Raw genomic sequence first — 17,848 nt, 5'->3', positions numbered from 1 at the left:
TGTATTTTTTGTTTACTGAGGACCTGCGTTCTTTTTGGAACCTCCTTAATCAGTGCTTTTCTCTCATCTTCACTCAGTTTTGAGCATCTCTTTGAAACTGGATTGCATCATTGTTTTTGAAAATAATCCTGCTGTATGATTATATTTAATTAGCATCTGAAATCACAGTCAACCACTGGGACCCAGATGTTTCAGAAAGCAACAAACTAGTGAAAAGAAAGGCAGCCCAGACTTAACACATGCTCATTCTGGAGCAGCACTGAAAAAATAACTTTAGATCTGAGGGGAAAAAAACCCAAACCAAAAAAATCCTATTGTTCCACATACCCTGCTACATTGCCTGCTAGGCCAATTCTCCCTACATCAATAGCAACAGCCTTTCCCATTAGCTTCACTGAGAGCAGGACTGACCCTAATTAAGGCTACATTTTGCACTGGTTGAGAAGCACAAAAGCCGAGTTGAACCAGCTATGAGGATTTTCCAGCGCAAAAGAGACTTGCCAAGCAACGGAGCGCGGCGGCAGCAGCAGCTCCCTAAGGAGGAACGTGCTGCAGCGGTTCCTAGGTGTCAAGATAGCTCAATGCGGCAACTGTTATATGACCAATGACTGTCTCTTTAATGAGGAAAGCCTTAAAATGAATAGAGCTTTATGCAGCAGCATGCTTAAATCAACATAATGCCTCATTACTTTTGGCTGAGAAGAACTACTGAGTAGGAGGCAAAATTTGGCTCCAAGTTACGTGCTAGAAATCCATACAGAAAGGACAGGCAGATAAGCTTCAGCCCTCTGACTGGGATTTAAAAGTTCTAAGAAAATTCCAAAGAATAGGATTTTTTTCCTATAATAAAGATGATAAAATAGTTAAGAAAAGGTTTTTGTTCAGACAGAAGGATGAGTAAGGTTTCAGTGACTCCATTACAAATATCAGGGCATGACAGCACCCTTATGAAAACGTGAAGGTGACAATGAAAAACAGATTTCAATAATATGATATTGTGAAGTTTGCAAACCTAGGGGACCTCCCTGCTGCTAATATCAACAGAAACATGCTGTGAGATTCAACCCAGCTGTAAGATATTCATTACTTCAACTATTCCTCTCATTTTATATTTTAAAAAAACCCTCCGTTTATGCTTTTTTTCTTTTTTCTTTTTTTCTTTTTTTTTTAAAAACGCAAGGGACCCTGCTGATAAAGTTACATTTGAGAGAAAATTAATGTACATTTATAACATTCTCATTTCATTTAAGGGAGCTCCTTTCTTGACATAACCCATAATGCAATGCAATCCCTAAAAGATTTGGATGAGAGGTACATATCAGTGAGTGAAGCAAGGAAGATGACTGAGTTTCTGAAAGAGGGAACTGAATGCTGACTATCAGGCCCTCAAAGTTAAAACCATTTTTTCCCTTCCATTCCTGCAACAAACTAACATTTCTTCGGCAAAGGAACTTCTCTCCTGACAATATCCAAGGAACTTTATAATCTCAATGAGAAATGCATTTAAAAATCTGCTTCAGTTAAATATTTGTGACAATTTAAAAACTGTATTTAAACTAACGAATCTTCTTTAACTGGCTGAGGCTGAAGGACTGAGTTTTATGGGCAAGATCGCATTTCAGTTCAGAAGCCAGTTTTCTGTGTTGTATCTAGACTCAGCACTTGCAATCAAAATTTCAAGGGAGACCTCCCCCCTCCTTTACTGACAGGATATCTGATGACCTAAATATTACATCATTAAAATATCTTTGATATTTTGCTGCTTTCCAGAACAGCGCCAAAGAATAACCTATGCCTTGGTATTAAGCGCTTTCAAATAAAACTTTCCGTAACCACAGCAAATGACAGTTCTCTGCCTCCCACCTGAATTCTTACATGAAGTGCAAATTACTTAGGATTAATGGCACATTAGCATAATGAAATCTGGCACTAAACAGTCAAGACGTTTCTAATAAGAGAGTTGCCAAAAACTTTTGATTCATCACAATGGATACTGCATACATGCAATAATATTCATTAAAATTTGGGGTCAGAGCCTTGGTTTTAAACAAATGCAACCACTCAAGTGCACCCTCAAAAAAAAAAAAGCACAGCGGTTTTTAGAAGGATAACGCTGACGAGCTGTGGTATGCATTCGGCTGCACTGCTTTGCGCTCCGTCTTACCTGCAAGATACAGCTCATGATATCAGATGCAATTTTTGCATGCGGTGTGTCCTCATCTCTTCCCGAAGGTTTTAGATTGTGCTCTAAGCACGACTCCCAGAGAGCCACCAGCGCTTTCCCGTGCTTTTCTATGGACTCCGTCTCCCTGATGGCGGTGGTGATGCGAGTGATGCAGATTTCCACCACAGCCTGGTCGTTGTCATTAGTTTGGTAGTCCTAGTTCAAACAAAGGACACTTGCCAATGAGTCTATGTTCTTTAGATTAGCTTTATGAGGTCTTTTAAAGTCATTAAGTTCCTGCAACTGCCCATTTTCTTCACATACATCTTTCCAAAAAATAAAAAAAGAAGTTTTGAATGATTAAAAACAGAAGCTAATCATGTGGTAGACAATTCACCATTTCAAGCTTTACATTTCAGCCAAAAAGAAAGAGAAGAAACAATCTTTTTTTTTTCTTTTCTTCCTGTAAACAGACTGTTATCACATGATTTTCAGTGGCCTCTATCTTAAAGCAGGGCCTCCTGGTTCCAGACAGTCAAGACATTTACATTCGAACCACTTGCACAGGCCTTTTCCTCCCATAACCGTCCCAAAAGTCAAACTGAAATTGGTACAGCCACATAGCCAAAGGCAGGGTCCCAAACACTGCACATCACGCAGCGTCCCTGCCGTAAGCACTGATCGAACCTCGCTGTGCTAGTGTAACAACGAATACAAACTAATTAAATAGGCATCATCACAAAATCCTGCAGTCCCCCATAATGATTTACACGTCTGCCACGTGGCTACGAAGTGGTATCACGTTGCGCTAACGCAACAGACGTCCGTGGAGAACCAGGCCCAGAACAGACGAGAGACAGGTCCAACCTGGGGTATTCTACCCTAAAGAGTAGCAAAGATGAGACAGACGGAAGTATTAGAAGTCATTATTTTTGCACAGAAGATTTTAAACGGTTGTGCCCAAATTCTGCGTTAGCTTACAGCAGTGAGGTTGGAGAGTTGGTTCTGTTGAGGTCGGAGCTGCGGCATGACGCTACATAACACTCAGAAGACACGACGTTTTGGCCTGTCTCATAAGCAGTTCGCTGGCTTTATAGGAGCCAGACGCTCTAGGAGCTTTGCTTGGTATGCCAGAAAACCCCGTACTTGTCAACAAACATTTACATGTGTTCTTTTTTAAGATGATATGTGGGTAAACAGGTGAACATTCCCGGTCAGTGGCTGGCTGGGACGAGTTAGGAGTAACCACCCAGCAGCAAGTAAGGGACGTTCATAGTCCAGACTGTTCGGGCATGGTGCCACCGTTCGGACACAGAAAGCCACCTGTCTACGCTTCTCTGAAGTTCCTCACGTTTGAGTTAAAATATGTGCGCTGGCAAATTCTGAATATTAACATTGCAACAAGCAGCTCTACATTGGTTTAAAAAAAAAAAAGTGTTTCATTGATCATTGATGCCCTCTAGTGGCAATTACCTTTCAGGAACTTAAAAATTCGCTTTCCTTTAGGCTGTAGTATGGTTTAGCTGTTTAATGCAAACTGGTATGTCTGTAAAAAATTTGCTACCAAAATTCGGTAATCATCTCTCAAAGCAGCACATTAGGAGGAATTTCTGCAAAATCTGATAATCTGCAATTAGGTTAGTGGAAGCAGATTTGAAACAGTGGAGACAACAGCCAAAGTAACTTGATTAATGTTCTGAAAGATTGTGCAAATGTAATTGCTGTCAAAGAAATTACCAAAGACAAGAATAGCATCTGCACATTGACCTTCCTAATGGATGATTTAGAGTTCTTGTGGCATCCAGCAAAACAGGGATCAAAGCTCTCAAAGTCAGACGTTTGTATGTTGCCAAAACTGATTTTAAAAATCACATGCTATAACATGCCAGAAGAAATGCAGTTCTCAGAACAAATACATGTTGCTAGTTGACTGCCTTACGGCTCATGAAAGCTTCCAGTTCCCTTTGGAGAACTGGTACATATTGCAATCAAAAGTGGGTCTGAAGAGTTTTGAAACGGCTCAGCAGGCTCAAGTCTCCTCTGCAATATAATTAAGGAATGGACTGGTTGATGGAAGAACTATTCACAGGTTATACTGTAATCAATCAGAAGTTAAAGGCAAAACCCAGGGGCAAGCAGGTGACGGAGGAAGTCAGATGAGAGCAGCTCTTGGACTCCTCTGGCCTTGGACTGTGCAAGTGAGGATATAAACTATTATTTCTATGTCCTCCTTCAAACACTTACAAAAACGTTTTTAACAGCCAAGCAAGCCACACACACGCTTTTAAAGTTCACCACAAAAGAGCCAATTCAGGGCTTGCATAACCCACCCACTTCAAATAACATCACAGACTTTGATAAAAGACAGAAGTAAGAGCAGAAAACATACAAGGCATTTTTTTCTAGGACGGTACTTAGAGTTCACTAAAAGTCAGTAAAACTATCATCATTCAGGACACTTTTTGCTGAAGTACTTAGAGTGAATACATACTTCACACAAAGTGCACCTGCACCGCTAAACTCCTATTAATCGTCAATAATTTTTATTAAAGAGTCTTTTGAAGCTTATGATAAAGAGCAACTTGAAATATCTTTAAATGGAATTTAGCCAGTGGGAACAGAATTTGGGGACCACACTTTTAAATCTTACATTAAATCTTGCATTTTGTTTGGCATTCTTCAGGTTTTTAAATCTTTAAGTTGTATATGTCCCTGTACTTAATACTTCATACAATACATTTAAACTCACGCGAAGTGATTAAGAACAGCGTTTTGCTTACCGCAGACGAACTAATTATTCTTATTTGTTCGAGAGCTTCTGAGAGACTTCCTTCGATTTCAGCATCGCCCAAGGAGAAAAGATCCCCTGCACGTGAAAGGTCCTTTTGCGCCAAAACCAGTTCAAACAAGTGATGCATGGCTGACGTGGTCTGCCAGTCTGCCAGATCTCTGCATCTACCATGTGTATGAAGGAGTTAATTGAGGACAGAATGAAAATATTCCTGCTGACTAGTGATCAGTTCAGTAGGAAGAATAAGTCTTTGGCATATTTCAAGACCTCCTTGGCCATGACCTAAAAGGAAAGAAATGCAGTTATTAGCAGAAGTATTGACTGTCACCCTCCAGTTCAGCAAAAATTTTTAAATGGTCCATTTAAGAGGTATACACACCAAACAGAGCTGTACTTAAGCACGTACCATAATTGTATGTTGAAGTAGCTTTTGCACTCAAACACTAAATAGCTTTAAATTAGCTAAACAATAAGTAACTTAATAACCAAAAATAGGTTTCTATCATTTCAATCTACATCATTGAGAAGGTGGTCCTGAGAAGGACGTTGACTTGACTAACTGATAAGGATTACAAACCTTCTTTCTTCAGACAATAATAGCGTAGACCTAGAGCAGGTGGGTGAAATCGCTTAGTTTGTTCTCTGGGCTCTCGTGTCTTGACCCCAGAGCTACGCTATTCGTAAGACTCTAAAGATAATTTTTGTCTAGAAAAAAACCAGTCAGCTTTGTTGCCAAAATGATACCTGCAGTTTTCCCAACCCAGGTAAAACATTAACACTTTCTTGAGCTGAAACTATGCACTCCTTTTTTGCTTGGGGAATTTTACAACAGCAGAGCAGAAGCAGGGACCTAGGTTTAGTACCATTGACACATATAAAAGAAGAGAGTACCACACTTGTGCCCTGATCCTCTGATGATAAGAGCACCCCAGAGGAGATATTTGCCTTAATTATAGGAGAGATTTATTTTTTCCACATTTCACAGAAAAGCAGTTTGGTATTCTGGGATTACCAAGGCTTTCCTCATGCTGGTGGGGCTCCTCTGCTCATTCCACTTTCTAGGTGAGGGCCGTTATCCCTAACTTCAGTCATGCTGCCTCAGGGAGCCCTGCACACGAAGGGAGAGGACAGCCAGCCCAAGGTCCTCCCCACCACCACCATCCTGTGGAATGTGGGCCCCTTCCTAGGAGACTGCCGAGATAGGTAAGAGCCTTTTTTAGGTCAAACGGATGTCTCACCAGGCGTCTTCCAAGTCTGGGTGACGCCCCATGTGTGGGAAAGGGGAAAGGGGACTGTACTCCTGCACTTCCCACGCTTTCCCACCCGCCCTACTCACGATGACAGAGAAACCCAGTAAGCAAAGAGGAAGCTGTGGACATACTCTAAGTAGAGGAAAGAGAGGGAGTCTTAAAATGAGGATTAAGAAAAACTTGTGATCTCCTCAGAGATCCGGGAACAAGAGAAACAGCAGCAGAGCTCCCACGGCCTGAGAAAGTTGGCATGCGGCGAGCCGGACTCCAAGTCCTCGGACAAGGAAGGCCTGAAGAAAAGGGCTGAAACTGTAAGAAGCAAAGCCACTGGATGTCCACATCGAGTGGAATGAATGACCTACAGCGCACAACAGAAGAGTTGCTGCAGAACACCTGAGCGTACGGTGTTGATGACAGGCTAGAGAGCAATTCAGAAATGGGGCCAATGTTTGCTCTCCCAGCTCACAGAGGAGGTAAAAGCCTACGTGCAGGGCGCTCCCCAGGCTGCTAGTGCTTCAGATAGAGCTGGAGAGGGAAAGGCAGTGGTGGAAATTGCCTCCTGGCTGAAGCTGTACAGAGAAAGGAATAAACCATATAAGGAATAAAGTACATTCGCAAGCACTCGTAATAGCCACACCAAGCAGAAGCACACTCAGCTTGCATCAGTCAGAAGGGGAAACAAAATACACAGCACACGGCTCAGAGCATACCAAGACATGCATTAAAAGATAGGTTACACGATCACTTAGAACTTTCCGAAATCTTTTTTGGGGGAAAGCAAAACATAACTTTTTTTCCTCAGACTTCCTCTACTCTCACCACCTGTGTGTGCAACAGCACACTTCCTAGCGTTATGTGCAGTCTACTTTTAAAATTCAGAGTAGGTGCCATCAGGTTGGAATGCCTCTCTCTTCCCAGGAAGCCACTGTACAGCTTAACGGATCTCACGCTGAGCAAGCTTTGCCTGACTTATCACCTTAAGTTCCCTTTGCTGTAATTGCATTAGCGGTGGCCCTTTTTTAGTACACAAACGATCAGCCTCACTCCTTCAAGTTATTTATAATAAGCCACACCAACAAGCGTCTTCCATTTCATGACTATTTTCTTTATAACGAAGCGTGAGGAGATAAGTAGCAACATTCAGAGAACTGTGAAGAAGGTTATTTGCTGTTTTGTTAGTCAAAATTCCCTTCTGAGTTAAAGTAAGTTTACCTAAATACAAAGGATATACATACATAATGTGTGTGTATATATATACACACACATACACATTATATAAGATAGGTTTATTCAAGAGTTGGAGTTAGTTTCAGATGTTTTGCACTAGAAAAGCAGTTGCTAAAACTGGATCAGTTTGCCTTCGTTTGCATACATTGCTTAAATGACAGCTCCATATTTCCAGTGAGTAGAATTTCCCTGTAGCTTTATATAAGAAAAAGAAGAAAAATGTTTGAGATTTGACAGGTAATAGCTGAAGTAAAATTTAGGAGAGTGAAGAGTCTTATGATGAATAAGCTATTTATAATCTAAACAGAATAATGAAGGGGCTGCGTAGGTGTAACAGTCAAATTAAGGTATCAAACATCAGATTTTTCACATAGGTCTGCAATAAGTGAAACTGCTATACCTGTGCAGAGCCACATTAAACCAAATTCAACCAGGTACAAACACCTCACGCCTGCTTCAGTCTGTCCAACTGGAGCACATCAGGGGTTGTTAGGAAGTTCTTCATATATACGTATCTAATTCACATGTATCCAAACATTACCTAAAATACAAACGTTCTGTCACAAAGACGATCTTGCCCTCTTTCAACTTTACTCGTTCATATCACAAAGAATACGTGCTGAATTTCATAGGAGAGCAAAAGATCTAGTAAGCAAGCCTTCCAGGTGACTCACGTGGATTCATGGCCAAACTCAGCTCATCTGCATTCATCTCTGGAGTTTACAAAGTACTATGTTGTAGCATACCAGATCAGCTATACTTGTTATTTGAGATACAGGGTAATTTTAATGCCCATTAACCTAATTTTATGCTATTTTTCAGGAAAAAAAAATGTCAAAGTCAAACAAAGGGCAGAACTGATGCAAAGCGCTGAGGGCTTTCTGGGAATCTTTCACTGAAGCAATCTCCATTTTAATACAATATTCAGCACACTGCATTTGATCTGCCATAAGCTTACTTTTACTTTTTTTTTTTTTTAATTCCCCTAAATCTATTAGTATCGTTACAGCACATTATTGCTTGATTTACAGCAAGACAAAAGCAGATAAGAGCCGATAAAATTCCAAAACCCAAAGCCGAACAGGCTAGATTCTGCTGATCATCATTATGATATAAATCACCAGGCACTGAACTGAAGGTGATGGTGCAAGCACAGAGGGCATTGGGCCCACTGTACTCATTCAGCAGCTCCCAGATTTGAAAACAACACTTTGAAAAGCCACAGACACAAACTGATTTTTTTTTTTTTTTTTTTTTTACCTGTTCACGACTCCACAACGACATCCTTAATGACGTTTACAGATGAAAAGTCTGTTTTCTTTGAAAGAGACTATTTGCTTTGCTCTTGTGCTACCACGGGCAACATCCAAGGGCATAACAAGTGGAAAGTTATGGAATCTACTCCAAGCAGTGAACCTGAAGCTGTTAATTGCAGTGCCAGGAGTAAGGAATGCCAGGAATGCAGACTAAGGCAGCCTAAAAGTTACCAACGGCTCCGTCAGGTGACTAGAAAGAACTTAAATGCAGAGGCCTTATCTTTGAATGAAATGCTCTGTTTCCTCGGACAAAATACAAAGCCTACTCCACTTGAGCGCAGTTGTTTTTAATAGAGAAAACAGAACTCTCTGTGTTAGTGGAAAGCTATCCTTCCCCGGGAAGGATGTAAAAAAAAAAAAAAAAAAAACCCTCGGTAAGCTCACACCGTTTGAAAGAAAAAGAACAAGTGAACGAACTCAGCGTAGAAGACATGTTCTCTCCAAAAGAATAAACGTGATCGTTCTGCAGCACTCTACACAACTACAAAAGAGGGTCTGTAATGTATTTTGGCTTTTAACAATCCCTTTCATAACTTTCATTACAAAATCCACACGTATAATTTACGGGGATGCTTCAGGAGCAAAGCCTCCCTTTGATCAGCCGCGCTGAAACACGGCAGCCTCTTCGTGAGCTGTCGGGAGAGAGAGTCTACTCAATGTGCTCCTGCATAAGGAGAGTTTCTCAGAAAGGCCTCCCCGCCTCTCTCTTATGAACAGTTTGTTTTAATGTAATTTTTTTTTTTTTTTTTTATAGACAACATTAAGGACAATACTGAAAAACATTTACTTACCATAAGCTCTTTGAAATGGAATTATAGCAAATCTTCTTAATACTTACATTACGTAACAGTGCTGAAAAGATTTATCTTGTATAGCCTTCCTAAGGAAGAAACTGTCCTTTAAGTATCCTCCTTGCTCACTACAAGCTCATTCTGTTTCCTACTAATAGGTAGCTGGTACTAAGGAGAAGGAAAAGCATAACGCATATCTTGTAAAATATCTCTCTTAACTCTTCTCTCCTCCTCCTCCCCCAATAGAGTCGGGTTGGATGATAAAAATCACTTCAGAGGTGTTTCCTGAAGCACCTCATCAGCTTGATTTCGTATCATCTATCAGTATCTTCTTGTTCAGCTAGGATAGAGATTACTATATCTGCCAGATCAACACCGATCAGTCTTATATTTGGATCCCGTGTACACAATCAACAAAAAGAGACAAAAGTTCTCAGCAGAAGTTTAACTCCTGTCTGGCTCCATCCGCATCGTTGCATTGCTTGTGGGATTTAGCAGTAGGGACCCACATGAACATACGGTCAAAACAAAGCGGTGGCTTCAGCTCTTTTCACAAATCATCATCATGCAGACCCAGCATATAACCCAGGCCATTTCCACTGGTTCGTGGTGCAGTCCCACATCTCACTCAAAGTTCCGATTCTGGTTTTCAGCACCTAGTTCCCCTTTTCATGGAAAACTGAGAGTCACACGTTCCCTGGGACCTTGAAGCTGTTCCCCTCTGAGGGGAGTCTCTGACTTGCTGGAGGCACAGCATTCTTACCAAAGCTCCTTATCAGAAGCAATCAGAATAAAAGCTAGCCTGACAGGTTTCAGAGCTTGAAGCAGTTGAATCGGCCTGTTTGCAAAATAATTCCTCCAGTAATGGAGGAGAAACAATAGAAATTCCATGTAAAAGGGCAGTTGGACCTAAGGGCATCCAAGAGCCAGTTGAACTCTGAGTTGAGAGCCTGAGTCCTACAGTTTTATCAGGAATTCAGATTCTGCTGATAGACATTAGAAGTACAAACAAATAAACAAAAAAAAAAGAAGCTTTGAAATCAAAAAGACAAGAGGCAGACCAAAAAGTTAGATTTCTAGTGAGGCAAATTCTGCAAGAAATTAGTATCAACTCCTTAATTTTCAAAGGATTCATAATGGAAGTACGGTTACTAGATTCTACCCAGATGGTGCTATCCCACTGGAAACAAAAGGGGAAACTCTGAAGACCTGTGTCTCGATATTGTTAACTTAAGTTTTTCTCCAAGTAATATAAACATGAGAAAAACCTCACAACATACCTAAGAAATTTCAAGCAGCATAGACCATCCGCAGTTAGCGTTAAGTGAATCTTACAGCATCTCCTCAATCACTCAATCACAAAGCAAGAGACACCTAAATACTATTACACTGTTGAACTAAACTTGTAAGGGAACTTGTACGTAATGCGGCATGCCACTTTATGGCCTCACTTCTGGAGGAGGTTAAACGCACAGCACCAAGTTCTGAGCTAATTCATCCCCTTGCTAAAATCCACCAATCCAGAGCCGTTAGCAGCACTCCCTGCAGGCTCTCAAAGCCAGTCTACATCAAGAGACAACGGGCTGGCGAGTACAAATCACCACCTCGCTTGGGCCACACCGATGACATACTATACTCCAAAACCAGTGGCAAGCCAGTGTTCCCAAGGGGCGACTGGTTGCGTGGCGGGATCCGTTCAGCACTTCGCAAAGCCCGTTCTCCTCGGTACCGCACAGAGCTGGCCGCGGCGCAGCACATGGTTCTCTTCACATGCTGCAGCCTAGCTCAGGACTGGAGCGTTTCCAGTTGCTCTTTACTTAGGGACCAAGTCACCACATGAGCCAATAATTCTTTGATAAACAAAAGATGACCTTCACGTTCCCCAAACAAAACAAAAAACCCCCAACAACCTAAAAGATATAAGCTCAGAACTATGCAAGACCCGTTTCTAAACAGTAATTTAAAGTAAATTACACAGGACAGGAAGATGGTCACAGAGAAGAATGCCGCTAAAATTAGGCGACTTGCGTTAAAGGACTGGGAGGCTGGAGGCCCTGCTTTACCGTGGTGATCTTGGCCAAATCACAGCCTCAGTGTTTTGATTATTCTCTCTATAAAAAGGAAAAAAAAAATCAATTTCCTTACCTCACAGTCATGTTGCCATGCTTAATGCACTGGATTGTATGAAGTGCTTTGGATGCCTTGGATGAAAGCAGCTACGGGAAAGCAAAACAGTATCAGTAACTCTTTGCCTTTCAGCACTCTGTATGCAGACTATAAAAATACAGGCTGCATGATACAGCCAGGAATAAGACTGTGCATTTCACCAAGCAGGATTTAATTTTTAGGACATGGCCCTATAAAAAACAGATAGGACAGCAGCCCTATTAAACCCTGTGGGAGTTTGCGAAGTTATTCACATGTGCATGGATTGAACAAAGAGAGGGTTAGATTTACATTTTGTCTGGGGGTGGAGGGTGAATGTTTTCAACAACTGCATGTTTAGTTTTATTTTACTTGCCTACAAATAGGAGGAAGACTAGAACGGTCTTCAAAGCAAACTTTTCTGTTGTGTATAAGACAGGATTCCCTTCTCTTGAAAGGCTTCTCCTCTATCCCAGGAAAAAAAAATTGTTTTGTGGAAAAGCATACACCTCAGTTATCTAAGTTCATAATATCTCCGAGACTGCTGGATACATCCTTCCCTACGTGCAGCCATCCAGGAAAAAGCAAGCCTGGATACATTTCTTGTTTAGTTTTGGTTTGAACATTTTCCAAGGACATTCTCATACATGATTTATGATTATCACAACAAAACATCACAAGATATTTTGGACAACTTCTCCTCCATGTTACATTAATAATTTTACTTTTACGTTTGAAGAGTATTTATTAAAATAGAGCATTCTTTTGAAACTTTCAAATAAAGTTCTCACATTTTTCAGTGAAAGAAAAGGATTAAAGATTATTTTGAAAGAGCATCATTTTCACACAGGGTGAATAGACTACAGCAGTTCCCATGGGATCAGCTGCATATATTTAAACTCTTCCCACAAGACAACCATTGTTTCCAGCATGCCTCTCTGGTTTTTTTCTGTCATGACAGGTTTCCACACTTCATGTCATCTAAAAATCCCGTGGATGCTAGGCTAGATCCGATGATGAAACAATGAATTTCCAAGTCTACTAATTAGGGTACGGTTAAAAAATTTTTTTGCTAATGAAACACCTTGCTGCACTCATGGCAGCTGTGAACTGACTTGCTCTCAACATCCAATTCTCATGTAAAAGGAAACAGTACTCTTACTGCAAGCAACTGTAAAACGTCCAGAGGAATTACACAGCCTCTTTTAAGATACATCGCTTTACTAGAATTGCAAGGCTCTGCTACTTTTCCTGTTTTGAAATAAGTTCAGTATTCTTCCTAGAAATGTAAACTGGCATGCGGGCAAACATTCTCTCCTGTGATAAACTGGTTTAATTCTTAGGTTTTAGAAGTCAGATGCTGCTTTAAGTAAATCAGATTCCACGGACCCCCGAGGTGGTTCTGGAGGCGCAATTCACGCAGAACAAGCCACACAGAAGTGAAGGGGGTACCTATAAACTTCCCAAGTGTTGCTTTTGCAAACAGTTTATATCTTGATGCAAAAAAAAAAAAAAAAAGGGTATATTTAAAAGAGTGTCTACTTTATAACCTATACACTGTGGAGACAGTTTTCTGCAATTCTCAGTATATTAAAAATATCATAAAGGTTTAAATTTGACTGCTGTGCTTCAAAATACACTGATGCTGTATGTGACACTTCATAAAACTTATCATTTTTTAAATATCAGTAAGACAGATCTGTAAGAATTCCATTTCTAAATAGCTTGGTAAGCACAAAATACTGTGCTTAAAATAAACAACATACAACTTACAGTATATTAGCAGTATCACAGAACAAATACCAATACACTCATTGTCATGGTGATGCTGCCAAAAGCTTGTATTTTTAAGTGTTTCTTCGATGAGATTTCACCTTTGTGATGAATTTTCAACACTACCCAGTGCTGTTACAGGAAAAGGACTTGTTACCAAATTTTACAAAACGTATAAAAATATTTCTATCAAAAAAGAGAGCATAAACAGAGCAGAGCATTCAGAGGGAGATTACAGGAAGAGGGCTCTAAGAATTCCGCTCAAAGCAAAAATTCAACTAGAAGAATAAATACAAAATCACTGTCCCTCAAAGTCTCCTACGATATCAATCACTGAACAATCGCCGAGTGTCCTAAGGTCCCTTCCGTGTGCCTGGCAATCTGCTCCAGCTTGTTTTCAGTGCATGTTTTAATAGGGCCAATGCCTTCTCTAGTCTGCGTTTTCTTCAGATGTAAGGCAATAATCCTACATCACTGGGCACAAAGTGCTTTTTGAGGATGGGGAGGAAAACAAAACGCTGGTGAGCCCCAAGATGAATTAAGAACACGGCAGGATTAACACATATGCTGTAGTACATCAAGATACATAGCCACTGCTTTTTCTCTCTACAGCACTTCAAGCTAATTTGCAACATGTTTTTCACAAACATTATTGTAATACATTTATACATGTAATAATCATAGTACCTGCATACACATAGAAAACCGTAAAAGTTACACTACTACATTTCCCACACTCTCAAAAACTTCTTCCATTATTCAATATTTGGATGTACTAAACTTCTTTCGATGCAGTAATTTATTCATGATTGAAAACGCTACACGAATGCATGTTAAAGTTAGTAATTCATACCTCTCAGAAGGGAAACCTCTGAAAAACATTAGTAAGTGAAGGCAAACTGTCGGTCTTTAGAGAAATTCTGATAAAAATCCATTACAGTTGTCAGTCCCCCTTCCAGCCCCCCGTCTCTGGTATGTGAGGCTGCTGGCTCACTGCATAGCCTTATCAAACCAACCGTACAGTCTATTCAGTTACCCTGGAGTTGTCATGTGGAATCAAGCAAACAAATATCTTCTCTCCGTTTTCCCCCAACTCTAACGCTCAAAACCAGATCAGAACCAATCCTTCAGAAAGCTCAACTTCAGCAGCAGCTTGAGCGAAAATACTCTGAGCTCGATATGGAATTTGAATTAGCTAAAAGGATTTATCAACAGCCAGTGGTTACATTCAGTTAATTAATAACTTGCTTAAGAGTAACAAGGAAATCGTAGCAGTTAATATAACTGACGGGGCCTCTTCTCAGAAATCAGGCAGAAGTTTGGACCCTTTCCGCGTCTTTGGGGGAAGATTAGCCAAAAGAACAGTTAGGAAAGAACAGGACACTTTAGAAGAAATAAATCCTTTCAACCGATACTGGTCACATCTCACCAAATCACAGAACTTTAGACAGGCTTCAAAAAGTGCAATTGCCCAAGTGAAACCAATGCTCAGGACCTGATACACCCAGTAGACTACGTCCAAAGCTTGGCAACTGTAACAGAAAAGTAATTTCTAAATAATTCTTGCAGCATTCTGCACACAAGCAGAACACACTTTCCTTCCACTTTAAGCACATCTGTGAATTTTTCTCCTTTTCTTTAATAAAGGAATTCCAGATTCCCAACGAATTGACCCTAACTGAAGCCTACTCTACATGCGGACCTGCATGATGTTCCCTTTAGAACTGATACTGGGCTATGTTCACCACATGCGTGAAAGCATAGGAGCCAACCCGTGCTGGCAGTGTCCCAGCACTGACATTTTTCTAATAACAGGCAAAGTAATATCAAACGAACCAACTCTCAGAACGTCAGATTGGAAGGTCAAGCACTCTTAGCCAGCTACTGGAAAGACAGAAAGACTCTTTGCCCAGAGATAATGAGGAGGCATGTTTGTACCATTCTTGTTAGAGCTTTGGTCCCTTTGCAGTAAAGGGAGGATTACAAATTATACATTTTAAAAATCTGCTCCATAGAATCCACATTCAGTCCTATCCACCCTCCCTTTTAATAGTAAATACTTGGAATAGCTCTCTTGTTCCTGTTCATTCCACCACAGCCTCTATAACCAAACACAAAATGAATGGTGGATGAACACTTGCTTTTAATGATGCTAAAGAAAATTTTGTTAAATAAAACGTGATTATGTGTTCTCCGTATTTTCCTTCCAAGTTAGGATGTTTATGAAACACAGCTTGCTTCTCTCCCACCTCTACGCGAATATTCAAAACTTGAAAGTCATTAGCAGAATATAAAAATTCTCAATCCACAAATTGTTTTCTAAACAAGACACTTAAAGTTTCAAGAGGAAGCGTGGCCTAACCATTAGTCCAGGAGAGCGTAACTGAGGATTTTGGATTTTATTTCTGCAAATGAGTTGAGTAAATAACTCATCGTACAGTATGAGTTAACAGATTGATTCCTTCACTCACTGCAAGCCTACTTTTGATTTCTAATAGCACCCAAGCAACATTCCCCCCCGCGGTGTTTGACAATCTTAATTTTTCCATATGGAAGAAAACTTAGAAAAACAAACTATTTTTGTACTTATTCAAGCACCACTACAGGCACAGATAAGCACAGTCCTCAGAAGATCTACAGCGAAGCCATCTTCTGATAACTATGCTGAAAAGGGTAAGGGGTCTTCTCAGACAACTCATTCTCTTAATGCCATGAGGTGGACCGCGGTTCCCTTACTCCGAAGCAAGCGTGCTCTGCTCCCAGAATCATTTGATCAGCCCAAAAGAAAACCAGCAAAGACAGTAGGCTGGAGAACACACAGCAGCAAAGTAAGGATCAGGTGGGAGAAACCCAAACAGGTTTTGAAGAGACCACCGATGGCATTACTGTGAGGAAAGACAGCATGACATGGCACTTCTCTAGCTAGACGCTTCAGTCCCTTCTGATCTGTACAAACTTGCCAGGCTAGCATCACCCTTTACAACCTTGATATATTCATACCTCATTTCTTTTGCTTCTAATTTTTCATGGATGGATTCACTGACATACACCATTAGTGTCACTAAAACAACGAAACATTAGCTAGTGCAAATTGCATGCAAAAGAATACACAACCGCAGGAAGAGGGACACAAGCCACCCCGCGTAGTCTTCTTGAAAGTTCTTCGACACCCCACTTGCTGTTTTTTAAAAAAAATTATGATCAACTACAGGAAGATCAGAAGAAGTTACCCTTCGACCTGGATATGTTTGGAAACACAAATGAAATCAGAGATAGCAAAGAGTACTTGAGCAACTCATGACTCTAAAGCATATAAAGCACATGTCAAACAGCATCATATCATATGTGAAAATCTTTTTGGACTCCTATTTCTTTATCTGAAAATGTAGTCACTGTAAATAGTTTTCCCCCCCATCCTAGAAAAAAAACCCTTGGCTTTAACTTTTATTGCAATACCTACAATGAATTTGTGTCCTTCTTAAACAAAGCCCTGAAAATATTTATTTTGTTAGATATTCGTTAGTATCTAACTTGTTAGTCTTTGAATAAACATCGTGGTAGGAGAGAGAGATGCTATTGTTCTCTCTCCGACTAATTGGCGAGGAGAAACAGAATCTTCAGTATTCACTGCATTTAGCCTAAATGAGTCATATTATCTTCTACTCAAAGCATTTTAATTTTAATAATGACAATGCTGACAGCTACAATGCTGTTCTTGCAGAAGTTTGCTTGTAAATAATTAACAATTGTTGTATAATGACAGTGGATTTTTTGATAGCTCTATTAATTTCATAGTCAGGCTGAAGTCACTTTAATTTAGGCTACTTATAAAAATCCCCATCCCCGCTCCCACCGCTGTAACACATACAAATAATGGAAAGAACATGTTTATGTACCTGCAATCTGTCCAGATCATAAAAGTCTCTTGTATTCCAAGAGAGAGCCGGGGAAAACCAAGATGAATGATAAACCCTCCAGAACGGAGAAGGCGTATGTAAACATTACAGAAATTACAAGTAGTACCTACAAATAATTGACATATTTGCTAATAATTGCCCAAAATTCTGTTCTAATGCTGTAGTGCCCCCATGGTCAGTTGCTGATGGTGGCACTGGCAGAGGCCAGATTCTGCACAGTTCAGAGTGCAGCCTCTTACTGCCCTATATATACACGGGACACGCACCTTTCAAAATCTTGCCAGATAAGGCATTGACGAAAGTTCCCCTAACCCACTCAGATTTTAAAAACCTGGCCAAATTCCTCCGATTCTGATGGAATAAGTGATAAAACAAATACCTAGTGGACCATAAAAACGTCTCCCTCGTGAGCAAGTTCTTCATGGATCACATACCACACAGTTCACTAAATCACAGCTACGCCTTGCATACAGA

General features: G+C 40.4%; 1 protein-coding gene across 12 annotated transcripts in view; it reads right to left on the bottom strand.

Moving 5' to 3' along the window:
* The window catches only part of VEPH1 (ventricular zone expressed PH domain containing 1), a 103,669-nt gene extending 86,050 nt beyond the window's left edge, over positions 1 to 17,619 (bottom strand). For 4 of the 12 annotated variants that reach the window (XM_068954110.1, XM_009668494.2, XM_068954114.1 and 1 more), the window contains exons 1-4: positions 14,494 to 14,603; positions 11,685 to 11,755; positions 4,945 to 5,237; positions 2,165 to 2,380 (exon numbers count right to left, since the gene is read on the bottom strand). In XM_068954110.1, coding sequence (XP_068810211.1) covers positions 2,165 to 2,380; positions 4,945 to 5,082 — 354 coding nt within the window. In that variant the 5' untranslated portion in view covers positions 5,083 to 5,237; positions 11,685 to 11,755; positions 14,494 to 14,603. Of the gene's footprint in view, positions 1 to 2,164; positions 2,381 to 4,944; positions 5,238 to 7,832; positions 7,974 to 11,684; positions 11,756 to 14,310; positions 14,446 to 14,493; positions 14,604 to 17,353 lie in introns of those variants that run through there. The other 8 variants (XM_068954115.1, XM_068954116.1, XM_068954113.1 and 5 more) reach the window with 6 other exon arrangements.
* Positions 17,620 to 17,848: the final 229 nt, after the last annotated feature.

The sequence above is a fragment of the Struthio camelus genome, chromosome 9, assembly GCF_040807025.1.
Source record: "Struthio camelus isolate bStrCam1 chromosome 9, bStrCam1.hap1, whole genome shotgun sequence".
In the NCBI taxonomy this organism is placed as follows: Eukaryota; Metazoa; Chordata; class Aves; order Struthioniformes; family Struthionidae; genus Struthio; species Struthio camelus.
The sequence above is the reverse complement of the archived record's forward strand: the minus strand, read 5'-3'. Positions and strand labels throughout refer to the sequence as shown.